Consider the following 26,760-nt stretch of genomic DNA (forward strand, 5'->3'; position numbering starts at 1 on the left):
ACACTTGTATGGTTATCAATTGATAAAATGCACTTGTCGTCTGGCCATGATTCATAGATTGAGCGATATTCCCTGATTTCAGTGAGGCGCGTAATATTACTGTTACAATGCCACTTTATAGCGGTCTCACGAAATCATCAATCCATAACCCAGCCAAGTGTCACCCTTACAAAAATCAAATATGCGCTACCTAATTCTTTCAAGGGGTTTTGCGGTAAATAACCGTTGTGCATTGCATCCTCACGCTCCTATAGATTAAATCGGCTTACGTGGAAGTACCCGTGCTTACGTGACTTCCATTGAACAAGGATGCAAGTTTGATGATGCACTCATGCACCATGTACTGTTTGTGAGAATTTGATACAAGTTTAGTGATGCACTATACATTTTTCTTATTTGTAATTGCTGTCAGCATGGAATATCATACGGTCCCCATCCACCCCTTTTAAATTTATTAGTTCAAGTCTACGATTTGATTCCATCCCTTGTTCACTTTACGGATTATCAGGATTCAGGCATAATGCATGAGCTACACCGTTTAATTAGTCAGATACTACAAATCGTCGGCGGATTAACTAAGTAGTAACTAGTCCATCCGTTCTGAATTGTAGGTCGTTTTGACTTTTCTAGGTTCATAGATATTATTATACACCTAGACACACACTATATCTAGATGCATAATAATATTAATGAATCTAAAAAAGTTAAAATGATCTACAATTTGAAAACGGATGGAGTTGTATATATTTTGATGGATCTCTCGTAACTTCGTACAGCAGTTTTCAGTGCACTACCGCACTCTTGCGCAATTTGGTGACCGCACAAACAGAACAACGTCAAGGCCACATCATGACACATGCTTGGGACCAAAGACAACTTTGCTATCACAATAGATGCACGCGAAATCGAAAAAGGATTCCTCATCAACTCCTCACTCACTCATCAGGTTCACAAGCTTGTTGAAGTTCTCGTACGATGACCCCCCTTCGCTGACGCACCAGCGAGCCGCGTCCTTGAACAGCCGCGCCCTCTCCTTGATCTCGGCGTCGCTGACGACCTCCTCCACCTTGCTCCTCAGCTCCTCCTTGGTTATGATCCCGTCCGCGCCCGGCGCCACCGCCAGGCCGGTCCTCCACACGTTGGTCACGTAGCTCCGGTTCAGGTACTGGTCGCAGAAGTAGGGCCAGCACAGGAACGGCGTGCCGTTCCTGACACCCTCCATCGTCGAGTTCCATCCGCAGTGCGACACGAAGCACGCTACCGCACGGTGCGCCAGGACCTGTCAAGAAAATGAAACGGGGCGCCGTCGATCACTCTCTGTCGTCCAACAGGGGCAAACGATAGCGACTGATAGCTAGCTCAACTACTAGGCGTTTATGGGTTCAGTTCGAGGTGACCTGCTGCTGGGAGCACCAGCTGACGATCATGCCTCTGCCGGCGACGCGTTCGTGGAACTCGGTGAGCCACGCCTTGCTCAGGCCGGGGGTGAAGTCCGGCCGCACTATCCACAGGAACGGCCGGCCGGTGAGCTCCAGCCCCTCGGCCAGCTCCTCGAACTGGCGCGGGTCGAAGATGGCCATGCTGCCGAAGGCCACGTACACGACGGACCCGTCGGGCTGCGCGTCGAGCCACTTGATGCACCGCTCGTCCTCCGGCAGGAAGTTCCCGACGGGCTTCCGGAACTCCCGGTCGGCGAACAGCGGGCCGATGGGCAGGACGTTGGGGAAGAGCTTGGACGCGCCGGCCTCGGCCTCGTGGAAGGAGTTGCCCACCGTCATCTCGGCGAGGCCGTTGAGCTTGTTGTTCCGGGTGACCAGGTCGAAGATGATGTGCTGCCCCTCCGGCGCGCCGGCGTTGTTCCACGACAGGTGCGACGTGTGCAGCGGCGGCATCCCCGGGGCGAGCTGGAACGTCTCCTGACGCCGTGGCAAGCCTGCAGAGTTATTCCGGCACGTTAGATTCAGTCCACAAGGGCGTGCGAGCGTGCGACAAATTGTCAACGACCACGTCGTCCACTCTGGTCGCAAGTTGGATTAGTTCAAACTTGCCCGGAAGGTTGCAGCTCTGCCATTGGCTGCTGTTAACTGGAGAGGGCGAGAGACCACTAAAGAAAACTGAAACTGATCGACTAGATTGATCTGCCTTCGATTTAGTGCGCGCGCTAACTACTGAATAATGGTAAAAAGTTTACTAGGAACAACTGATCGACTAGAATATGATGATTACCCTTGTCGTCGATGAGTCCGTCCTCGATCAGCTTGGGGATCTTGAGCATCAAGGCCAAGCACGCCGTGGCCGCCGGCCAGAAGGACACGACCCTGATGCCGAACTTCTTGGCGACCTCGAAGGACCAGCCCATGTTGACGTCGCCGACGAGCCACTTCACCCTGGGCCGCCCAGCGGCCTCCAGGCCGGCGATGAGCCGCTCCAGGTGGCCCGGCATGTGGCGCGTGAAGGCGTCGATGAGCTTGTTGAGGTCCTTGCGGTCCTCGTCGTCGGCCAGCCCGTCCGGGATGGACGCCAGGTGTATGCCGCCGCCGCCGCCCAGCAGCGTCGCCTCGCCGCCGCGCAGCGCGGCGACCACCAGCGCGTGGTCCACCTCGGTGTTGACGAAGGTGACCTCGAAGCCGTGGTCGACCAGGCGGTGGGATAGCTCCATGAGCGGCGTGACGTGGCCCTGCGACGGGAACGGCAGGACCAGGACGTGAGCCTTCATGGCCATGGCTTCTTCCCTCCCTCTGCGATCTGTTTGTCGTCTCTCTGTGGCGTGTGGTCGTCGGTCATATATAGGCAGCCGGAGGGGAAGATAACGAGCTGTGGGGTAGAGCACGGATCTTTTTTCTGGCGCATCGGCAGGCGCGCACGCATGAATATCAGAGTGAAAGCGATGGCGAAATCACAAATCTGCGTCGTGACAAGCTGATGCTCGCGGTGGTTGACAGCTGCAGCCAGCATAACCGACCACTTCCTGAGTCAAGTAGCGTGACCTGCACGTCTGAGTCACCGGTCGGGGTAATCAACGACGTGGCCACGTGGGTCTACAATTCCATGTGCCAGGAAAATGGAGTACAAAACGATCCCCGGATAGCATGCCCGTGCTATTTTCAATGCGACAATCGCACCCCTCGGGTCGTGTGGACACTGTACAGATATATTACCACGTGTTCGGAAATATACGGCGTCCTAATTAAAATGTACTGATTCCAAATTATAAGTCGGTTTGAATTTTTTATAGGTTTTGATATATATATATATATTACATTATATTTAGATACATAGTTTAAAGTCAAAAATGATCTATAATTCGAACATGAAGCGTGTAATTATATTTTCAGAAAAATACTAGATGTTGGGGGAAATATTAACGACCTCCTTAAGCCTCTTAAACAACAATCATAAAGGTCCAGATCCACCTATGGCAATAGCGATCCCTGCCGACCCGGCATGGGCAAGGAGCATTCCACTCCGCCTCGCCCGATCCAAGGTCCCGGGGTCGGACACGCCCGACCCCTCGCTGGTGAAACTCCGCCTCGCCCGACCCACGGTCCCAGGGTCGGATGCGCTCGACCCCTCGCCGCAAGGCTCCGCCTCACCCAACCCCGGGCGTAGGGGGTCGGACTCATCCGGGGCCACAAGACAAGGGTCCGCCTCAGGCGCAGACCAGCAAACAAGGGCGCGGATCTCGTGGGCCCCCACCAATCTCGCCATAAATGCACCGTGCTCAGCTTGCTCGGCAATAGGGACGCGACGTCCGTGTTCCACGAGCAACACGCAGGACTACAAGGGTCAGCCGTCCCCCACGACGCGCACGGCTAAGGTGGCCGGGCATCATCATCGTGCCTGGCGGCGACGGTCGACCAGAGAATCACCGACAGAATCCAACGGCAGCCGTCCCCCTCCGGCGGCCACGCTGACGGGAGATAAAGGCCGGAGAGGAAGGTAGCGACCTGGGAACTCGCTCCTGGTCCCGTGTTGTACCTTACTTAGCTTATCTCTTTTACTTCTCCACACGCCTGGCTCATCTGTAACCCCGGTACCCTCCTTGCGCTATAAAAGGAGAACCAGGGGGCCTGAGACAGGGGGGCTCAAGCCAACATAACCCACACACTCTCCTCACGAGCATAAGTGCACACCCAAGAGACTTGGGACCAGCTCCCTCCCTCGCCTGTTTGTAACCCCTACTACAGATCACGCGTGAGTAACACGAGCAGCTCCTCATACTGGACGTAGGGCTATTCCTGCCCGAACCAGTCTAACCATGTGTCCTCTCACGCCACCATCCGAAGCCTTACGCGCATAAAAGAAATTTACTGGCCGTAGTCTTGATCCGCTAATCTCGACAACGACACTAGGAGTATGTTTGATTGATTATGCGGATATATTGTATTTGTTGTGAAAATAATGCTATGTTTATTTCTTTGAAAGACCTAATATAATAATAATTTTGCAATCTTTTATAGTTAATGTTTTCATATAGGAAATTGTACGGGTCAAAACTGTACCTTGGAGGCCATACTGGTGTCCACGGGTTAAAACTGTACTCCCTTGGAGACCATACTGGTGTCCAACACGTCGTATATATGTTACGAATGACAGGCCTGTACATTAGGTAGCGCAATTGGAGCGATCGAGCCGGACCTTAAAAATTAGGGGCCCTAATTATTGGGCTTTAACTAGAGGTTAAGAAGATATTGGTACGTAATATTCGTCCTTTATTAATCCTATATAACATGAGTATCTAATTTCATATTGCAGTTCTTTGTATGCAAAAAGGCATATACTTATTACTCATATACTGGAATCCAAATATATCTCTATTTTTTTATTTCACTACTATAGTATATAGGGCATATTTCTTAGTTTGCTCCGTGGCCTCAAAATCTTCCGGTACGGCCCTGACGAACGGCAGAAACATTATGTTGTAGAAAACGCGCAAATACTAGCCGTATGGTACCTGCTCCCGTGGAAAACGCGCAAGCCGTCTGCCGAAGGACGGATGCCATTTTCAATGTTGATACGATGGATTATGGATATCATTTTCAATGTGATGAGAGCGCTCCTCGGCTGGTGGATTTCTTCCACTCATGCAGGCTAGAATTGCATCGGTCGCTATCTCCTGGTCGTCGCAGTTAAATAAAATTAAATCAATTTAGAAGAATCTAGGAGATCGTCGCCTCTAAAAAAAATTAGATCAAATTTAGAAGGAGCTAGATGATTTTTCATCAAAATGAAGAAATATGTACCTATTCGAGTTAGAGGGACTCGAACCTGATGGTTAGAGTGCACGATCGCATCTTTCACCCTAATTAATTGAGCTAGGCTGAGTACCATACGCCACAGCCACACTTGCCTCCGGCTACAGGATCCGCCAAACCGAGAGTCGTGGTCGCGAACAGCACCACACAAAAGAGAGTTCGTCGTGGCCTTGGGGAGAGTTGCTCTGCGACGCACGCACGCATCCGCTCAGAAGAAACACCCGTGTAGCTCTAACTAAGCTGATGTACGATGTGCCCTCACCACTTCATCAGATGTCCAGATGAGCATGCGCCACAAGAATTCAGCGGATGAGCAGGGGCGCGCACCAGACCGCGAGGGGATTGTCCCGTGGATCTTTAGTTTAGTGGGCGATATCTTGTGACCACATGAGTATGTGGACGGCGAACAACAACTTGTTCGGATGGCCAATCCCACCAAGCAGATGACGGGAGATCGTGCAAAGACAAGGTCTTTGCTTTTGTGATCCACGTAAAATATAACAGATAGGGGCCATCTATTGACATTTTGAGCATGGATGAGGCCATGAGGGTGAAAGCGCCAGATGGTCCAATGCAGTGAATGAAACGAAAGGAAACAAAGATCAGGCATTAATCAGTCGATTAAGCGGAGTGGGTTGGGGTTTTTTTTTAGAAATGAGTCTCGGTTTGAACGAAATAGACCGGCCACGAGCGCACGGAAGTCAACGAAGATAGTAAATCAGAGATACTCCCGGTTCCAAATTATAAGTCATTCCAAATTTTTTGAAGAATCAAAATATCTCAAGTTTGATCAAATTTATACAATAAAGTACTAAAATTCATGATGCAAATTCATAATACCAATAAGTACCATTAGTTTCTTCATTAAATATATTTTCATAGTATATATATTCGGTGCTATAAATCTTTGTAATCCTCTCTATAATTTTGATCAAATATAAAATAGTTTGACTCAAAAAAAAGTTGAAATACTTATAATTTAGAATGGATGGAGTATATCCCAGCATGCATAAACAAACAAAAGTTTTCACATCAACAAAAGGAGAAAAAACAAGAGTCGAAAAAAAAAAGGAGAGGGGGCAATGAAGCAACAAAAAAGAAGTCCCAAGAAGCATCGATCAACATACCGGGAAGGCACCAAAACCCTTGTGAACACAGTTACAAATTAATATCCGGGAGAACAGGTACTGCACAAATAAATTATTGAGCATCAAAGATGTACTGGTCCATTAATTGACGTCGTCCAAATGAAGTGTGCTCGAATATACATAAATGTCAGCACTCATAAAGCATATTGAGGCACCAAGAAGATTGACTAGATATCCTATGAAGGATGAAGCGCATGGTGCGCATCCACAGATTAGCTCTTTGTACTGCCTGGACGAGGGGGACCAAAATAGTTCGTCACCAGACCCATAACCGCAAACCTGGAAATGTTAAAAAAAAACTTTGGTGAGCTTTTCTAGTTGGAGATGCAATTACTTGTAGAAACATTGTGATTTCTCTGAAAGAACAAAAACTATCAATGAACATCTGAGGAACTTACGAATCAAAAGTAGAAAAAGGATGCAACCTAACTTCATGATGAATTTGGTTCTTAACTAGTGCTACTTTTAATAGCAAAACAACATACATAATTCTCTTCAAGATATCTATCCAAGCACACCATGCCTATACATACAACAACAGCAGCAGCACCAACATAGCCTTTCAATCCCAAGCAAGTTGAGGTAGATTAGAGTTGAAACCTAACAACAGCCACAAATCAGGGTTCAAACACATGAATAGATGTTTTCCAAGCACTCCTATCCAGGGCTAAATCTTAGGTATATTCCATCCCTTCAAATCTCATTTTATTGTCCGTTCCCATATCAATTTTAATCTTTCTCTGCCTCTCTTCACATTACTATCACGCCTTACGGTTCCACTACGCACCGATGCCTCCGAAGGCCTCCGTTGGACATATCCAAACCATGTCAACCGGTGTTGGATAAGCTTTTCTTCAATTTGTGCTACCCCTGACCTATCACATATAACCTATCATATATTCATATGACCACAAATCCAACGCAACATTTGAATTTCCGCAACACTTATCTGTTGGACATGTCATCTTTTTGTAAGCCAACATTCTGCACCACACAACATTGCACGTCTAATCGTCTTCCTATAAAACTTGCCTTTTAGCTTGAATGGTACCCTCTTGTCATATAAAATTCATGATGCTTGGCGCCACTCCATCCACCCCGCATTGATTCTATGGCTAACATCCTCATCAACATCCTCTGATGCTTGTAGCATTAATCCCAAATATCAAAATGTATCCTTCCTAGGCACTACTTGACCTTCCAAACTGATATCTCCCTCCTCATGTGTAGTAGTGCCAAAGTCATCTCATATATTCAATTTTAGTTCTGCTGAGTCTAAAACCTTTTGACTCTAGGGTCTCCCGCCACAACTCCAATTTCCTATTTACTCCTAATCGGACTTTCATCAACTAGCACTACATCATCCACGAAGAGCATACACCAAGGGATATCCCCTTGTATGTCCCTTGTGACCTCATCCATCACCAGTAGGGATGAAAATAGGAAAATCCTGTACCGACCAACACCGTAGATCGTATATCCCGATCAGATATCATTTTCACAGGAAAAATAGGAAACCAGGAAAAACCAGCAAAACCAGTTGGGGCCTTTTCCCAACTGTATTGCCGGTTCCCGCATTTGGCTGGGAAAAAATTGCACGGTTGTTTCCTGTATTCAGTCCCCAAACTCCTCTGCAGCCCACTCCTTCGCTCAGCCCAGCGCTTCAACCCACCACCGAACCCTAAGGCCCGCCTCAACCACCCCCGAACCCTAAGGCCCGCCTCAACCACCCCGCGCCACCGCGTCATGACTACCCCCTCCCCGTCCCCAGCTCCCCATCGATTCCTAAGCCGCCGCCGCACTCCAATCTCTCTCTCTCTTCTCACATCTCCAGGTCTGAGGCCACCACCCACCACCAGGCGTCCAAGCCACTCCACTGTGCGTCGTCAGCCGGACGCACCAACGCGGCCAAGCCAAGCTCCCGCCCGTCTGCTGCTGCGCTGCAGGCCGGTCGCCATCACCCCTAGGCAGCTAGAGCCCCGCACAAGTATCTGGCCGCCGGCTGGAGATCTTCTGAGTCTGATTCTTCGTCAGCCACAAGTAGTTGTTTTGTTGCATACTCATGCAGTATGTATGTTGCTTGTTGGCTTGTTGCATGCACAGCAAAAGCTGTGGCTGTGCATGTGTTCTGTACTGTTGTGTTATGTTGCATGTGTGTGAGTTGAGACTAAGATTTATTTGTGCATGTGCATCTAAGAGACTAAGACTTATTTGCTTATATGCATCTATGTTCTTATCTGTGTATTGTTTATTTGTTTGCTTATATGCATGGTTGTAACTATTATGTCAAGCTAAATGTTTGAAGTGGTTACATGCATTGGTATTCCCGATTTGAGTTATCGATTACGATCGGATCGTAATCAACATGTTCCAGATCGAAATGTTCCGTTCCCAATATCCCGTAATATCGATTTCGTTTTTCTGTCCGACTTTCCTATTCCCACTCTCGTTCCCGGCTAAAAAATACAATAGCGGGAATGGTTAAGGGATTTTCCCGACCGTTCCTGACCGCTTTCATCCCTAATCACCAAGGCAAATAGATAAGGGCTCAAAGTTGACACTTGATGCAGTCCGATTTTAATCGAAAAGTCATCTGTGTCGACATCACTTGTTTGAACTCTAGTTACAACATTGTTGTACATATCCTTAATAAGTCCAACGTACTCCGTTGGTACTTTATGCTTGTCCAAAGCCCACCACATAACATTCCTTATAACATTCCTTGGAATTTTGTCATACGCCTTCTCCAAGTCAATGAAAACCATGTGTAGATCCTTCTTCTCCCTATACCGCTCCATAACTTGTCTTATTAAGAAAATAGCTTCCATGGTTGACCTTCAAGGCATGAAACCAAATTGGTTCCTAGATACCCGCGTTATCCTTCTCAAACGATGCTCAATGACTCCCTCACGTAGCTTCATAGTATGGCTCATCAACTTAATTCCTCGGTAATTAGTGCAACTTTGAATATCTCCATTCTTGTATATTGGTACCAATATACTTCTCCTCCACTCCTCCGGCATCTTGTTCAACCGAAAAATATGGTTGAACAACTTGGTTAGCCATACTATGGCTATATTCCTGAGGCATCTCCGCACCTTAATTGGGATACCATCCGGGCCCATTGCCTTACCACTTCTCATCCTTTTCAACGCCTCTCTAACATCAGTTTCTTGGATCTTCCGCACAAAGTGCATGTTGGTGTCATCAAAAGAGTAATCCAACTGAAAGGTTGTGTTCTCATTCTCACTATTGAACAATTTGTCAAAATACTCTTGCCATCTATGTTTGATTTCATCCTCCTTTACCAAGATGTTCTCCATTTCATCCTTAATGCACTTAACTTGGTTGAAGTTCCTCGTCTTTCTCTCACGAACCCTAGCCATCCTATACATGTCCTTCTCTCCTTCCTTCGTGCCTAATCGTTGGTAAAGATCCTCATACGTCCTACCCTTAACCACACTTACAGCTCGCTTCGCGATCTTCTTTGCCTCCTAGTACTTCTCTATGTTGTTCACACTCCTATCATGGAACAAGCGCCAATAGCATTCTTTCTTCTCCTTAATAGTCCTTTGGACTTCCTCATTCCACCACCAAAGTCTAAAAAATACCAAGTCTAAAAAATAGTTGATGAGGTCACAGATCCCCCTACAGAGAACAACATGCTACGATCACGTAACCTCCTTCATATCATTAGAGCAACAGTAAAAAAGTGGAAATATTGTTAACTACACTCCTGCTTTCTAAAGCGAAGAAATCATTTTTGAAACGCACTGCCCAAGAGAATGGTAAAGTATTATGAAACACTTTTATGGCTTTGTTAACATGGCATCGAATACGTATAATACGTTTGGCGATATGGTTTATTCATGCCATTTTGTAGATGAAAGGTGGGAATTTGCATCTAAAAATAGATTTCTGCTGACATAATATATTGAAGACAGAACCCAAACAGAATATTTGAAAGCAAAATCCTAACTACAGAAGCAAAGTAACGAAAAACGAAGTGTGCTGCTATGTAGGTCCCTCTTATCTCATTGTTAGGTCAATGTATTGTTGCATGTCAATTTTTTAAGTCTCTACGTACCATCACAGTACACCAATCCTTTTCTTTTATTTCCATATACAATATCAATAAATCAGGTCTTATCTCCAGGGGTTAGCAAAATATAAACCATATCATTGCAACACCAATGAAAAGGAAATGAACCATATAATTGCAACACCAATGAAAAGGAAATGAACCATATAATTGCAACACCAATGAGAAGGAAAGGCAGAAATAGGAGTGTATAACTGGTAAGAAAATTGAGTATTTCGCAATGCTAAGACCATCCATTGATCAAATTTTGCTCAGGCAACTTGCAACCACAGCCCATAATATCATTTCCCATCTGGTTAATACTTGCTTTGGTTTTAATGATAGTTTCACAAACAGTGAAGCACATGTAGCATTAATTACTTCCTCATGTCATAGGTTATTAATCCTACTTTCGCTAGGTAAACTATTACTATTTTATTTATATTTAAATTTTACAAATACACTAGAACTGGAATTGATGATCAAGGTGTTTTGGGGACCACAATGATTTCTAGAATGGCAATGTGATTGGAGGTGGAGGGTGTATTAACTTGGAGCAACACAACATTAGATTGGGCAAGTTGAGCCTTGCTGGAAACTTTGCCTCAAATATACATTTACCAGTGTCTGTACTAGCAGTCCTCAAACTTGTTCAGAGGAGTCACAAAGGTTCTCAAACTAGACCTTGAGTGGTTCTGGTACAATTATAAGGTTTAGTGAGTCAGATCTATAAATTAACAGTGAGGGCTTATGTCCTCTGAACAAGTTTGAGGACTGCTGGTACGCTTTACTCTTTGTAAAATCACAATGGCTGAAGCTCATGGTAACTTTGACTTTAGAGGTCGACGTCAGGAAGCATCATTTAACAACAGAAAGGCTTGGAATTTGCAACATTATACCAGCAATAACATCCTAACCAATTCATATCAAGAGAATCATAATATAGGCAGAAATGTTAGTCTTACTTAACCATGGCACACATCAAACCAGCATTAAAAAACAACCCACAAATTGAGGATCTCATAATGCAATAACTAAGGAGGGACGATCACTATATAGGCTCCTGAATTTATGTATATGTTGATAAGCTTACAGTATGAAGAGACAGTAAGTGTCAATTGGGATACTGCAGAATATGTTGCTATGCGGCACTCTAGATTTGAACTGTAGACTTTTTTAGAAGCCCAAGTCATAGTTCAATGCATAAACCTCAGGTCTGTTAAGAAAACTCACATGAAAGCCATGGAGAGCTGCTTCAGATCATTCTCGAAGTTCTTCATGTTCGCCAACGACTGCGCGCAGAAGATGATGGCGATCCACGAGCACAGCTTGTACTGCAAACAGAAGCCGATCAGATTTCACAGGTAGCCAACACAGACAAAACTATATCGCAGCGAGCAACCCAGTAAGCCAAGCGCAATATCACCATGCTTTACAGGGAAACAAATCACTCGCGCAGAAGCATATAGATCTACCACTAAGCCACTAACTAGCCCAGATCTGCACAGCACTCGCAAATCAAACTCAGATCGGACAGGGTGAGGCGGGGAGATGGTTACGTACGCGGAGCATGACGCCGACGACGCCGAAGACGACGGCGAGGAAGCCCGCGTAGTCGATGGGCAGGTCCTGCGGCGACAGCTTCGGCGGCGCGTACGGCTTCGCCGTCGACGGCTGCCGCGGATCGCTGCCCCCCGCGGCCGCCCCTCCCCCCGACGACGACCCCTCCTTCATCCTCCCTCTCCCTCTCTAAACTCTCTCTCCTCCTCTGGAGATCCAATCCAAAGCAAAAGATCGGAGAGAGAGGCGAGGGGTGAGAGAGAGATCGAATGTAGATTTATACGTGGGCCCATACGGGCCGGGCCCGGTACGGCCCAGTTGGCGGCCCCCGCCGCCTGGTCGCCGACCGCTGAAAGAAAAGTCAAAACGCACGAGTCGGCAATTTCGCAGGCAGAGGCAGCTTCCCCGTTCCCACTGCGCCCCCCTTCTCTCACTGCTGCTCTCTGCTCCGCTCCCAGCTCCAAAACCCTAACCCCGCGAGGCAGCCCCGCAGCTGGGAGCGGGTCCAGGAGCTCACCGCCGAGCCGCCGCTACACTCCGCCTCGTCCGCCTCGCCGGTTGCTGGTAAGGCCTCGCCTCGCTTCAGCTCGCCGCTCACGCTCATTACTTCTGTCGGTGGCTTGTTTAGTTATTCTGGAGGTTGATTGGTTGCTTAGCTAGCCGTCCTAGTTGTTAATTAGCTTGAGCTTGGAGGTGGCTGGCTGTTGGTTCTCCAGTGTGAATGGCGACGCGCTCGGCGTTTTAGAGCTCTGGGGTTTATTTGGGGAATGGGGGTGTGCATTCCTTTATAATTTTAGCTCGCGGCTTGCAGTTCTTGCTTCCTTTTTGTACGCGTTATTTTCCGTTTTATTTTATTAGTAGATGTACGTGAGGTGATTTTTCGTAGGTGATAAGATGTGAATGAGTAATTTGGGTCTTATGGTTACTGCAGGTTTTGTTGGGTTGCTTAATTCTAACTGTTTCGTGTAAATGCTTCTCTCTAATCATCTGCAGATGCGGATCAAAGCATGAGCACCACTCCTGTTTCAAGTTTCAGGGGGCCAGCCACTTTTCAATTGCAGCCCCAGTCTAGCAATAGTGCTGAAATTTTAGCAAATATGGATGGATTCGGTGCAAGAGATTTTTCAGTTGACCCAACCACATTTTGTTTTACACAAGATGCTAATCAGGAATTTTATAATCGAGCTTTACAGCACAGTTATTCAGTTTCAAAGCAGGGATTTGACCAAGGTCTTCTAGCCAGTGCACCAGAGTTTGGTCTGAATGATGATTCTGCTGCGCTGGGGGGATATCAACAATTTGACAACTTTTGGGGGCCTCATCAGCCTGGAGAGTATGAAGGAATGCAAATGCAAAATATCAATGCAAATATTGCCCACCGGCGCAGACCTTCTAATGCATCCTGTATTGATCATACAGAAGAAATAACTTCCTATGACAATGATGACAGAGCTATCTCATTTGGAAGTAGTTGTAGCACGGGAATTGCAAGTTGTCCATATAATACTCCTTTGCAAAGCAATAATCACATTTCGGACACACGGGATGGGACTTGGGATGCTCTTATGCAAATGCGAGAGGCTTTGGGAGCATCTAACAGTGATAATGGACTCAATGAAGAGTGCAGTGACTTGACTTTCAATCATGCAGAACTTTCAGGTGGAAATACCATGAAGCATCAAGTTGCTTGGGACAATGGTTCTCTGACAAGCCCATCTTTCACCTCAAATTTTTTGCCCTACCCTGGTGATTCTGAGACCACTCTCACAAATACCTCCACTGTCTGTAGCTTTCAGAACATTTCTGATTTCCAACATAATATGAATAACAACGAGCAAAACATATCATCTTTTGAGCTTGAACTGCCCCATCAGAAAACGTCCACTGAAAGCCATATTTATGAAAACCGAGGTGAAATGTATCCTGCTGAAAATGCTGGTCATGTAGATTCTTCTGGTTTTATGCCAAGCACCGAGTACAGACAAAATGATAGATCACATCAACTGTCGAGTTCATTTGTAAATAGTGCAGATGGATCCGTGGATGATAGCTCAAAAAAGTCACACCTCCTATATGAATGTGAAGAGCAAATGGAAATTGATTCACTTCTAAATTCATTTGGTGTTTCAACTGATAACCTTTCACAAACATATGGCATGTTCCAGCAAAGGTACACCGAGTTGTTGCATACTATTGCTGATTAAAGCCTTGGTTTCATTTTCTTGTTGAAATTAGAAACCTGTAACTTTCCTTTCATATGTTTGGACTTGTACAATTAAATATAAAACCTAAAATATTTCTATGTGCAGATAGAATTATTAGTTTATGATGCTCTATTAGTGATACCGGTTCTTCACAGTAACAGCAAGGTGTCTGCAACACTTTTATTTCTCGAACACGTCTGCAACACTTACAGACATGAACTATTTCCATAGATAGATTTTTGGTTTGTAACAAAAAGCCAACTTCTTTGGTGATGGCTCTTGCCATTTCCAGTTATATGGATCATAATAGCTTACTCTACAAGAAGCCCATAGTAGCAAATGGTCGACATTTTCTCTATGGAGTTTCATCTGCCCTTAAGCATCACTACATGATTTGGTATTTTTGTATTGCAAACTGATTGACTGTGTTAAAATTTTATGCAGTGACAATTTGATTGAATTTGATGCAACGATCAAATTAGAGGAAAGTGGTTCTGCTGCTTGCTTTAGCAATACTGCCGCATACATGCAAACTGGGCCCCTGGAGTCAGCTATATCTGACGGAACATCTTATCCTGAACAGTGTCAATCTACTTCTCAAACGTGTGGTTTATTTTATGATTCAGCATCACAGTGGCAAAATTTTTCGAGTTCTGGATTGCCTTTATTGGGTGGTGACAAAAGCATTAGTGAGCCCAGTTCTATAATTAACCTTGGGGGAAATGGTAAAGGTCATCTGCTGCCCGCAAGCGACAATGCTTTAGTACAGCAACAACAGAGTGTTGCTAGTGATACTAGATTGGGAATGACCGACAATGTTGTTAATTCCTATCTAGAGTTCACTACAAGCTTGGATGACCAATCTTGTCCAATAGGGGCTTCCGTACGTCATGAAGAAATGGCAGACAAAGTCGTACAGGCAGCACAACCGGAAATGGTTGTAAATTGCCCCTTTGGGGTACGTGCTTCAAACCATGACGGACATTCAGATATGCAGCTACCCGTTACACAGCCTTCTCATGTTCAAGGGACTGCCCTGAGTTTGTTCAAGGACCCCAACTTATCATGTATTGAAGGAACAGAGTGTAAGAATAGTGAGCTAACAGCAACATACAATACTACCCATAATCACCTGGGGCTTAATAAATTTGAATGCCATGGCATCCTCCACTCCAAGTCTTTTGAACAAAAAGCTCCTGAGAATATAAAAATGGATGATTATAGCCAGATTGTTGGTCTTCAGCAGAGTACCATTCTCTCAGCAAGCAAACCTTCTCACTCAGATGTTTTGCCCGTTGGCAAATTTGATGGGAAGGTTGTTTCACAGCAGAAAAAGCGGAAAAGGGCAACAGAAAATCTTTTAGCATGGCATGCACAAGTCATTGGGTGTGGGAGCATGTGTCATAGAAGGTGCTGATTTTGAAGAGAGCTCACCCTTCCTTCTTTGAACAATATATTTTTGAGCTTTTAGTTTTTTAGACCATTTGAGCTTTCAGTTTGGCTTGCTTTGCTTCTTTTGTTACAAAATGTTTATACTACTCCTTTTGGCTTGAGATACATGTTCGAAGGGGCTGATGCTTGTTTTGTCATTTTGCACTGTAGAACATCGGAGTTGGATTGGGCTCGTGCTACTAAAAGATTGGTTGAGAAGGTTGTATAATTTCTTTATGTTGTATAACACCCTTTTCTGTTGTGCAAGTAAATATTCCCTGGTCTGACATGCTTATCGTGCATAGCAGGTAGATAATGGGAATGCAGCAACAATGGAAAGAAGCAGCTTTGGGACTCGAGCTCGGAAAAGACTTATTCTGACCACTAGCCTGATTCAGTACATTCTTCCTGTTGTGCCAGCTAGGCTGCTTGCAACAGACGTGACTAATTCTGGTGAAAGCACTGTATACCACCTTTCAAAACTAGCACTCAGTGAAGCATGTGACACCGTTCTATCTTTTGTGAATGATGACACGTAAGCATTATTCTCTTTCTGTTGACGTGTATCCAGCTGTGAAAATAAAAAAATTTCTCCAAGATTCTAGTATCTTGAGAGTTAGGAGTTACATAAAAACTAAATAAATAATTACTTGATTTAGATATAACTATGTCATAAGTAGATGAGGTTTTCACGCTGCTCAAGCCTTCTTCTTGTGGTGTTTGGCCAGGCTACTTAACCAGACCAGCACTTCTGGGAAGGAAGACTCTAAAGTCCTACCAAAAGTTCTGGAAACCTTCAAGTCGCGGTTTGGCAAGCTGGAAAGTTACTTATCAGGGTATGGTGTACCAATAGTTCAACTACAACTGGCAGGATTTAGTATTTGAATTTCTTCGATTTATCATGATTTCATTTCTTTTTATTTACAATCGCTGCAATAATATGTTGCTCCTAAACTCTCATGATTTGCCATTCTTATGCATTTTCCTTTGAATGTCAGCGCTGAGAAGGCAACCACGTTACATGATCTGGCTTCTGAGCTACAAGACTTGGAGCGGTGGCATATTCTCCATCGTCTTGCAAGGTCGCACGGATACACTCAAAGGCGTGGGGGCGATACCTCTAATTCAGGGCTCATCCCCTACACAACAACTATCAAGAAACATGACGGTGCCGCTGCAGCATCAATAAACTCGCTGAGTAGCATCAAGTGTCGCTTACTGAACTAGAGTGATTCAGTGACTATTAACTAGTCTTTCCATGTTTTGCCCAGTTTTCAGCAGCCGCGCATCGCCGCAGTGCTGGGCTGCGTAGGAATATAACCATAGAATGTACTGCCGTCCCTGTTGCCTTAGGAAAAAGTTAGATGCAACTTGTGGATTGAAACGTAGGAGTATGGTGTTGTGATGTAATTTATCTCCGGTTCTGTGATGAGATGTAGGAGCACGGTTGATGTCGTCATTTTGCAAATGTAGCTATGACATGTTTGCTAAAGAGGCTAATGCTACTCCTGGGGTCGCTAGTTGTCTGTAACTCACAGATGTCAATGTTCTTTCGGTTTCGTTGTTAGATTAGATGATTATGCTCGTGGACTTTGTGATGTGGGACCACCTGTATCTGGACGGTCCGTGGATCCCTGTGTGGTGCAGGGGAGCTTCTTTCTGGGCTCACCTTTGGAGTAGAGGCTCAAAACTGTTAAAGTGGAACAGAAGTTTGGATGAAGCTGCTTCAGAATACTATACAATTTTACATGAGATGCTAAGTTTATACTCCGTCCGTACTATTCATTTTAGTTTTTCTAGATGCATAATTTTTGCTATTATCTAAACATAATATAGGTGCATATTAAAAAACTATATTTTTATAAACATTAAAATGAATAGTAATTTGGGAGGGGGAGTACTGTAAAGAGATAATATAATTTTCTGAAACAGAATTGCGGTACAGTTACAGTTTTGTGGGCCTGCTTACAAGTTTTAGCGTGCTCGCTCTTATCGGGCCGTTCAAAGACGTCGCAGTGAGCCCATCTCGGAGCCCAACACAACCATTACGCTTCCCTTCCGTCACCAGGAGACTCTCCTGTCTTAAACCCTAGCTCGGTAACGCCGCCTCCTCCACTACTCCCAAACGCGACCCTCCGCCGCCTAGCCGAGCCCCTCTCCTTCCCCTCCCGCCAGCGGCAGCGACAAGAGGACGCGGCGGCGAGATGGTGAAGAAGAGCAAGAAGAGCAAGAGCAAGCGCGTCACACTGCGCCAGAAGCACAAGGTGCTGCGCAAGGTGAAAGAGCACCACCGTAAGAAACGTAAGGAGGCCAAGAAGGAGGGCAAGGCCGGCCGGAAGAAGGTCGAGAAGGACCCGGGGATCCCCAACGAGTGGCCGTTCAAGGAGCAGGAGCTCAAGGCGCTCGAGGCGCGCCGAGCGCAGGCGCTGCAGGAGCTCGAGCTCAAGAAAGAGGCGCGCAAGGAGAGGGTATGTCACTTGTTTGCCCTTCCCTGCATGATTCTTTCTCTCCCATCTGGTGTTGCTATTTGTGGTGCTATTCCGTGAGTGATAGGGGCCAAAGCTCTATATCTTCGACCGAATCTATCTCCTGTTTGTTAGTTGATTTTCATAGTGTAATAAACTAATTCTTCCTTATGAGATGCTTCCATAGATTGGTAGTTAGTGTGAAACATGAAAATCATGGACATCGTCAATTTCGTCTGGACCTTGTCATCAAATATTCAGATGCCTGTATTTGGTTGGCAAATGAATTTCTTCTGTGCAGTTTTTGGAGCCGAGTGAGATGTGTATTCGAGGCAGAGATGGAAACAGGTTGTGGGTCTAATAAGTAGATGGCCTGTGTTTGTGCTACCTTGACAAAGTTGGGTCTGATTCTTGCTGTCAGCTACAACAAAATGCTTGTGAAAACTGATGTTTGTTTTTGAAACTTGGGCCATCAGTTGAAACCTGAACTGAATGCATGTCCTATTCTATGATTGATATCATGCCAAAGGATAGAAATATTTTGTGATGTAAAAATTTGTTTCAGAGTATCTGTGATGTTTGTACAATTTTCCGATAGGTAGCAGCCTAAATCCTAATGGGTGTAGCATTGGGTTAGTTCTTGTATCACCTTGGGGCCAGTATGTTCTCGTGGTAATGTATGACATGTTTTTTCAACTACATACACTTATTGAAACTATAGCATACTTGAAGTTTCCCTTGAATATGAATGCAGCTTTAAGATCGACGAGACAGTACAAATCACACAAGTGACCTTGATATAGCATCCAAAGAGCATCCATTTCACAGAATAAATGAAAATTAGCCAAGTGTAGTCAGTAGTACTGCAGATAGTATGGTAGTGACTTTGTGGAATGATACTTAGTGTTTTTCTTAAACACTCTGCATTCACTCTGTGGACCATGGAAATGCCAACATTCTGGCCTTGGCAAATATTTAAATTAAGGCAGATGAACTATGTGTCGTTTCTTGCTTGAATGTCATTTATATTCTTTATTAGTTCCATAGATACACTGGTTTTCTTGTTCCTTGTGGTGGTGGAGCAACAATACATAAATATGCTTTCTGATTTCAGGCTCGGAAGAGGAAGCTTGGATTGCTTGAGGATGAGGACATTGCTAAATTGGCCTCTGCAGCTTCTGCACAGGGCAGTGGATTTGCAGAAAAGGATACAACAAAGGAGAACACTCCTTCAGAAATCGCAAAGAGCCATGGTAAGTTCTCTTTTATGATTGGTGATATAATTGGCTAATGCATGCAGTTACATTACTGATTAAAGATGCTTAATGTGTTGTCAGATCATTCAGAGAGGTCATTTTACAAGGAGCTTGTTAAAGTAATTGAGGCTTCTGACGTAATTCTGGAGGTTCTTGATGCAAGGGACCCACTGGGAACCCGTTGCATTGATATGGAAAGGATGGTCAGGAAGGCTGATCCAAGTAAACGAATCGTGCTGCTTCTCAACAAGATAGGTATAATAAAACAATTAATGGAGTTTAGACTCTAGAAGTTGCTCTTATGATTTTTGGCTTTTTACATATCAATTTTTTATTTGTCAATGCTAGACCTTGTACCCAAGGAAGCAGTAGAGAAGTGGCTTACGTATCTAAGAGAAGAAATGCCAACAGTTGCATTTAAGTGTAATACCCAAGAGCAGAGGACCAAGCTGGGATGGAAATCATCAAAACTTGATAAAGCGAGCAACATCCCACAAAGCAGTGATTGTCTCGGTGCTGAGAATCTGATCAAATTACTCAAGAATTATTCCAGAAGCCACGAGGTAAATGATCCCAATGCTTTTGGAGAATTGTTATGCATAAGCTTCGGTCACCTGCCTCACTAGTTGATTGCTGTTAGGACTATACGTTAAGCATCTTATGCTTATTCATCAGCATCATGTGTGCTTTATCACCTGACTTCCCTCATTCTAATTGGATATTCACTTAATTTTTCTTGCTTATGTGCCCTACTTTGTGTGAACCATATTGCCGTTTATGGCAATGTTAAAACCCTTTTGATTTTCACGGGTGTCCTAAGTTTCAAATCTGGACCTAGTAACTTGTTTTTTGTAGTTGTTTTACTTTGTATCTTATCATGGTAGTTTGATTACTAGTCATATCTGATGTTAATTTTCAGTTTCTTTTCCTAGATCCTTGTGCTTCAGTATTATCAATTTTGTAATGCTCTTGTACGCATTTATATGTTTCATTTCTGTTCTGCTTTGTTTGGCCATTTTAGTTAAGTTTTGTTATGGGTGTGCTTGCAGCTCAAACTGGCAATTACGGTGGGTATTGTTGGGCTTCCTAATGTTGGCAAGAGCAGTCTGATCAACAGCTTGAAGAGGTCCCGAGTTGTTAATGTTGGTTCCACTCCAGGGGTTACTAGATCAATGCAAGAGGTCCAATTAGACAAGAAGGTGAAGTTGCTGGATTGTCCTGGTGTAGTTATGCTCAAATCCTCCAACAGTGGTGTGTCTGTAGCCCTTCGCAACTGCAAAAGAGTTGAGAAAATGGAAGATACAATCAGTCCTGGTAAGTGCTACTTTGCATTTTCCCCCTCATTATATTAGCTTTGCTGACTTTTTTCATTATTCTAGTAGTCTTGTTCTTGTTTTATTCTGTAGATACTATTCCATCTTACAATTAACATAACATGGCTTGCAGTATGACTTGACATGTTTCAATTTTTTTCTGTTTTTTAATGCTTTTAGTGAAGGAGATTCTGAGTATTTGCCCGCACGAGAAGTTGTTGTCTCTGTACAAGGTGCCAAGCTTTAGTTCAGTTGATGAGTTCCTTCAAAAAGTTGCCACTCTTCGGGGGAAATTGAAAAAAGGTGGTATAGTGGATGTTGAAGCTGCGGCAAGAATTGTGCTTCACGACTGGAATGAAGGTATGGTTGACAATTTCTGTTATTAAATTTGTTACTTATTTATCTTTAGTGATGTGACCCTCTTGTTTCTAGGTAAAATACCATATTATACATTGCCACCTAAGAGAGATGCGGGGGAGGACTCAGATGCAGTGATTATCTCAGAAGGTGGGAAAGAATTTAATATTGATGAAATTTACAAAGCTGAGTCTTCGTACATTAGTGGTCTGAAGTCTATTGAGGATTTCCATCATATTGAGATTCCACCGAATGCCCCACCTGGTATTGATGAAGAGATGCTCGAGGTAATATCTTTTCCAAAGGTGATTTTGCCCTGAATTCAGATGATAATTTTGCTATAGAAATCATTCCTGCTGTCTGATAATTTTTTACAGTCTTCTTACTCTTTCCTATTAGTCCTACAGTCCTGTTCCTTGTGAGGGTCACTTTCATTGCATTAATTAATTAATTCATGATTCGAAGTCATTGTTGCTTGCTTGTGTCTGGTTGCTGGCGTGGTCCCAGGTTTACATGCTTATGCTAGAGGTTCAGTCATTCTTTTTGGTCTGCAGTAGCACTAAGAATCTATGGGTAACACTAGTAAGCCGTGTAGTCATTTAACTGTCATCATGTTAAAAGGTAGTGCATATTCTCTCTGGAGGGAAAATAACTCCCTAGGAATGCTCCAAAGGTCTTGTTGTACCACATAATTCATATGCAATTTTTTCATGACGGTATGCTTTGTTGTATACAAAATTTTTATGGCATGATGGACAATGCTTGCTTTTCTTGCTATCTGACCTATTGTCCACTAACCAGGATGGCAAGAAGCCGAGTCAGCCCGTTGAGGAAAGTCGTGAGGAATCGATGTCTGACGTTAATGACCGTGAAGGAAGCAAGACAACCAGTGCTAGCACACAGCATGACAAGCTGTACACTGCTGAGGGCATACTCGATCCTCGCAAGAGGAAAGCAGAGAAGAAACGACGCAAGGTGAACAAGTTCAGTGCGCTGAGCGACATGGATGCGGACTATGATTTCAAGGTGGATTATCAAATGCAGGATGCGGCAGCAGCTGGCGAGGATGATGAGAGCACCGAAGCATGACGATGATAAAAATGATGGAGATGAAGCCAAGGATAATGATCCAATGACCGGCGTTGATGATGCGTGAAATGATGCCCTCTTCCGTGTGCATGAGTCGGTGACTCATGGTGATGAGTGCAAAAAAAAAAAAATGTGCCAAGTGTGTGGTTACAAAATTAACCCACGAAAGTTTTGTACTCAGTTTGTTTCAAGTATAAGATAATAGATATTGAACTGTTAGACCATATTGAGTAGCCTTGTATTTTTTACTATTTTCACGCGGTTTAAAATTTGCAGCTGGGTTGGGCGCTGTTGTGCAAGTGATATTTCGAACTTCTCATATACTATAGCAGCAGTCTAACACGTGGTGAATATGTACTTCCTCCGTTTCACATTATAAAGTTGTTTGTTCCAAATCAAATGAGTGTAGTATGAAGATATTTCATTATCTAGTATGACTGGTTAGATATTTATATATGCTTTATAATTTTAATCAAAGTTAAAAAAATAACTTATAATTTGAACCGGAGGAGAGTACTATTTTTGATCCGAGAAGATATATCCCCTTCAGGCCCCAGTTCCGGACCGGACAGGGCCACAGGGGAACGGAAGTCCGTGGGTCCCACGTGTCAGCCCGAAACTTTGCATACGCCGTGTCCTCTTCCCTCTGCCTTTTGACCCCACGAGCCTGCGAAATCTTACCGATTCGGCAACCGGCTCGATCTCCGTGCGACTCCACCTCCTGAAACCGGAATCCCCCACCGACCCAAACCCTAGCGCGCACCCCGCACCCCTTCCCTATCTCCGGCGAGCGGACGGGCGGGCGGGCGACGGAGATGCGGGCCTTGCTCGCGGAGGGCGTGATGGCGCTGGCGGTGGCGCCGGAGGCCAACGCGTCGTCGGGTGGCGCTGCGGGGTCGCCGGCGGGGCCGCTGTGGTGGGTATCGGAGTGCCATGGGGTGTGGTACAGCCTGGCCGTGATGCTGCCGTCGCTGGCCTTCGTGGGGTTCCTGGCGTGGCAGGCGCGGCGGAGCTTCCGCAGGCTCAGCTACGGCCGCTCCCACGTCGTCGTGGTCGCGTACTACGCGCTCCTCTGGGCCGTCGCCGTGCTCAACCTCCTCTGGTGCTTCCTGCAGGTTCCGATTGCTAGCCTCTGTTGCTTATCTCTAAGTCCCGGATTGCCTGATCATTAAGCTTTCTGTGATTTGATTAAGTTGTTGATTTGGGCAGTCAATAAGTTGGGGAATGCCTTCCATGAAAAGTAGCAGTATATTGTGCGTGTTGTTCTAGCAATGACTAGTGAAAGGCAGGGACATTCCTTCTTGAAAATTAGGGGCAAATGGAGCTAACGAGTCATGAATTTCTTGGTGAAAATCAGTTGTCAGAAGCCTACACCACCCTAAGTGGTGTTGAGCATTAATGTTTGTATGTTTTGCTAATGCTCGATTGCTGAGTAGAATAAATGGATAACAGAGTGGAAGGTGTACTTTTGGTGAACCTTAGCCAGCTGAGTAGTCTTTTGATGTTTCAACTTGGTAATGGAATAACTGAAGATCAGGTTGTGATTGGATCCAATGTGTAGGATGGGTAGGCATGTCACTGGTCACTGGTCAGGGAATCACAATGATGAGCCAGTAGCAAGCTTTGGTGGGTTTCCAAAAAGGAAAGTGAAAGGGTCTAGTGGTCAGGTGATAGGTAGCAAGCTCTGTTGGGTTAAGGAAAAATAAAATCCCTGGTGGCAAGGTTTTGATGTTCAAATTCAATTACCTAGACTTCCACATTGGTCTGGTTATTAGGCTTAGGTTTCAGGTGAACGTCTCGGTATTGTTACTAAAATAGTTGGATTAATTCATATTTAATAATTGATAGGGTACTGCTTTAGTGAAGGGAAACCAACTCTGCCCTTATGAATTCAAAATTCATTTGTATTGTAATTTTTACATTGTATATGGCCTGTTCTCTTATGTAAGTATGATGAAGCCTATTTTGTTCCCTCTAATTCCAGGCATGGCAATGTTTGCCTGACAGGGCATTCTCATGGAATGTACTGTCGCTGTTTACAAAATCAGGAATGTTATTCTTGGAAGTCAGTCTGATAGCATTTCTACTTCAAGGAAATGATGCTGGTGGTTTTGAGTCTTTGGCACGAACCTTTGTTATATCTGGAGCTGTAGTTGCTGCTGATGTATTGCTCAAGGTATGATGCTACTCCATAATTCAGGCATAATGGACAGTAACTAGCTTTTTCGTACAAGCGCTGGGTGTTATGTTTCTATACTCAGTTCTTGCAGTTTGTTTTTGGGCTAGAAAAAATTGTGATGCTATGCCATATTCTCTTTAATATATGTTACTTATTTCCACTTTTCCATAAGTTGGTACATATTTTCTATTGGTAATAAATCTTGCTTTTTCTTGCCATGCCACTGCAAAAGGATTTTTTGGCTCCTCAATGAAAGATGAGGCTCCATGACTTAATAACCCAATATGCCTTGCCTTGTTTCAATGTGTTAAATTATATCATCAGTGGAAAGTGCGTTAATACTCCAGTTCCCTTATTATGGCCTTTTACGCTGTGTTATGTATGAAACTGACTTTTGTCCTTGTTCAGACTATATATGTTTTTGGCTTCGGTGTTCCTTTGTTCATTGATGCTGATCAAGGAACTGGTGGGAAATGGGGCCTATGGATTCTCCACAAACTGGTGCTTACTGGAGTGTATGGCCTGATTGTTTTCATGCATCACTCAAGATGGAGGGACAGGCTACCTGGTAATTGATTACTGTCTCAGTAGTATCCTGTATGTTTCTAAATTCTTTTGATTGCTGTCTAATGACCATGATGTCGTGATTGTTTTGCTGCAGCAAAACCAGCATACTACAACTATGTGTGCGCGATGTTGCTACTGAATGGAGTATCACTGTTTGGCTGTTTCCTTGTTGCAAGTGGAGCTGGATTTGGTTTATGGTACATAAAGAACACTATTTTTTTTCAAAGTTTATGGTAACTTATTCGCCTTCAAGAGCAATACTTGATGATGCTTCCTTTTTTTTAGGTTGTATAACCTCACAACCGTGTGCTATCATTCTCTTTACCTTCCTCTCCTATATGTAACTTTCTTAGCCGACTTCTTCCAGGTACCTTCTTGCCTATGATTTGTTACTTACTCCCTCCGTCCTAAATTACTATTTGTTTTGGCTTTTCTAGATACATAGTTTTTGCTAGGTACCTAGATATATATTATGTCTAAATGCTATGTACCTAGAAAAGACAAAACGAATAGTAATTTGGGACGGAGGGATTAGTTTTTCTGTAGTGCTTCTTCCTGAGCTTGTCTACTGGTACAATTTCATGTGCCTTGTTGTATTGAAATTGTTGTCTTTGCTGATTTGTCTGTGTGTAGGAAGAAGACATGCTCCTAGAGAACGTCTACTATTCTGAAATGAAAGACGCTGGGTTCTTTGATGCTGACTGGGATTAATCTTCAGCGTTGTAGCTGTAAGACCACTCCCATGTGAACTGCACGCTGTATTTTTCTTTATTCTGTACTCACAGCGTATGACAGAAAATGTATGTAGCTAACCATGGTGATGAATGAAAATATGTAAAATTTTACTGCTGCATACTTCCAGCTTCTGGGTCATCACGGATGTTGGTTGAGATTACTGCCATCGATGAATGAGAAATTCATGTCCATGGTAGAGAACCACGAAGTGGACCGTCAGAAATTGCATGTTACAAGCCTCATTTTTAAATATGTCAGCGTATCGCATTGGATTCTATCAGGAGTAGATAAGTTAATGCTACATGTGTATGCATGTTTTTATGATTGCTTTTTAGTGTATAGATGGTATGCATCTAGATATAGTGTATGTTTAGATGTGAATATAGAGAATATAGAAAAGTCAACAGACGAAGTATTTATTTTTTAGGGCGTGATTGCTTCCCAACCACGGAAAGCCACGCCAGTGTCATCCATGGCTGGGAAAAGTTCTTCACCAGAAGACAGATTGTGCAGCACCCTTCTCTCTTTTTTTTCGTGAAAGCAATCTATTGCTTTCTCGGTGCCATGTACTGCAAAAATTGGTATTCGTAGCCTTGCTTTCTCGGCCTGCGTTCTACTCCTACTGGCTACTGGATAGAGCGTCAGTATAGCAGTATAGGGAGTGCCGCATTGCATTGGTTGGTGTTGGTGACGGTGCCTGTATTATTTACGCCTGGAAGAGAAAGGTTCGTGTCCATCCGGTATCCCGGTGAAACCGGACAAAGACTGTTCTGAATTCTGACCGTGACAGCACCACCTCTCAACCTCAACGTGTAGAAAGTACTAAAACAGCAAAACACCCCAAACACCCAATGGGCCATGCCCGCACGCCGTGGACAAGGCCCTTGTCAGGGCAAGATGTAAGGGGTGATAAACTTTAGGAGTGTCACATCGGATGTTTGGATGTTAATTAGGAGGATTAAATATGAGCTAATTATAAAACTAACTGCAGAACCCCTATACTAATTCGCGAGACGAATCTATTAAACCTAATTAATCCACCATTAGTAACCGGTTACTGTAGCACAACATTGTCAAATCATGGACTAATTAGACTTAATAGATTCGTCTCGCGAATTAG

General features: G+C 44.3%; 5 protein-coding genes across 6 annotated transcripts; 3 read left to right on the plus strand and 2 right to left on the minus strand.

Moving 5' to 3' along the window:
• Positions 1–571: 571 nt before the first annotated feature.
• On the minus strand, positions 572–2,766 carry LOC140221440 (UDP-glycosyltransferase 83A1-like). The gene is made up of 3 exons (XM_072291059.1): positions 2,227–2,766; positions 1,398–1,933; positions 572–1,279 (listed from the first exon to the last, which is right to left on the minus strand). Exons 1-3 carry the CDS (start codon positions 2,720–2,722, stop codon positions 932–934), a joined length of 1,380 nt encoding a protein of 459 aa, XP_072147160.1. The 5' UTR covers positions 2,723–2,766; the 3' UTR covers positions 572–931.
• Positions 2,767–6,401: 3,635 nt separating this feature from the next.
• Positions 6,402–12,283, minus strand: LOC117837301 (protein Asterix). Its single transcript, XM_034716900.2, has 3 exons — positions 12,048–12,283; positions 11,718–11,818; positions 6,402–6,682 (listed from the first exon to the last, which is right to left on the minus strand). The coding sequence occupies exons 1-3, from the start codon at positions 12,216–12,218 to the stop codon at positions 6,616–6,618; spliced, it is 339 nt and encodes a 112-aa protein (XP_034572791.1). The 5' UTR covers positions 12,219–12,283; the 3' UTR covers positions 6,402–6,615.
• A 134-nt stretch (positions 12,284–12,417) lies between these two features.
• On the plus strand, positions 12,418–17,210 carry LOC117837300 (uncharacterized). Its single transcript, XM_034716899.2, has 7 exons — positions 12,418–12,608; positions 13,038–14,214; positions 14,693–15,658; positions 15,851–15,899; positions 15,988–16,214; positions 16,408–16,515; positions 16,678–17,210. The coding sequence occupies exons 2-7, from the start codon at positions 13,052–13,054 to the stop codon at positions 16,904–16,906; spliced, it is 2,742 nt and encodes a 913-aa protein (XP_034572790.1). The 5' UTR covers positions 12,418–12,608; positions 13,038–13,051; the 3' UTR covers positions 16,907–17,210.
• A 552-nt stretch (positions 17,211–17,762) lies between these two features.
• Positions 17,763–22,458, plus strand: LOC117838017 (guanine nucleotide-binding protein-like NSN1). Of its 2 annotated transcripts, XM_072290803.1 has the most exons (9): positions 17,763–18,147; positions 19,259–19,397; positions 19,482–19,655; positions 19,749–19,963; positions 20,450–20,714; positions 20,894–21,073; positions 21,146–21,357; positions 21,872–22,123; positions 22,155–22,458. In XM_072290803.1, exons 1-9 carry the CDS (start codon positions 17,884–17,886, stop codon positions 22,224–22,226), a joined length of 1,773 nt encoding a protein of 590 aa, XP_072146904.1. In that variant the 5' UTR covers positions 17,763–17,883; the 3' UTR covers positions 22,227–22,458. The 2 variants fall into 2 exon arrangements, with proteins under 2 accessions (XP_072146904.1, XP_034573768.1); XM_034717877.2 differs by having other exon boundaries at positions 17,764–18,147; positions 21,872–22,458.
• A 376-nt stretch (positions 22,459–22,834) lies between these two features.
• On the plus strand, positions 22,835–25,758 carry LOC117838018 (protein CANDIDATE G-PROTEIN COUPLED RECEPTOR 2). Its single transcript, XM_034717878.2, has 6 exons — positions 22,835–23,274; positions 24,144–24,335; positions 24,747–24,906; positions 25,000–25,102; positions 25,191–25,272; positions 25,539–25,758. The coding sequence occupies exons 1-6, from the start codon at positions 22,975–22,977 to the stop codon at positions 25,614–25,616; spliced, it is 915 nt and encodes a 304-aa protein (XP_034573769.1). The 5' UTR covers positions 22,835–22,974; the 3' UTR covers positions 25,617–25,758.
• Positions 25,759–26,760: the final 1,002 nt, after the last annotated feature.

This window comes from Setaria viridis, chromosome 9, assembly GCF_005286985.2.
Source record: "Setaria viridis chromosome 9, Setaria_viridis_v4.0, whole genome shotgun sequence".
Taxonomy (NCBI): Eukaryota; Viridiplantae; Streptophyta; class Magnoliopsida; order Poales; family Poaceae; genus Setaria; species Setaria viridis.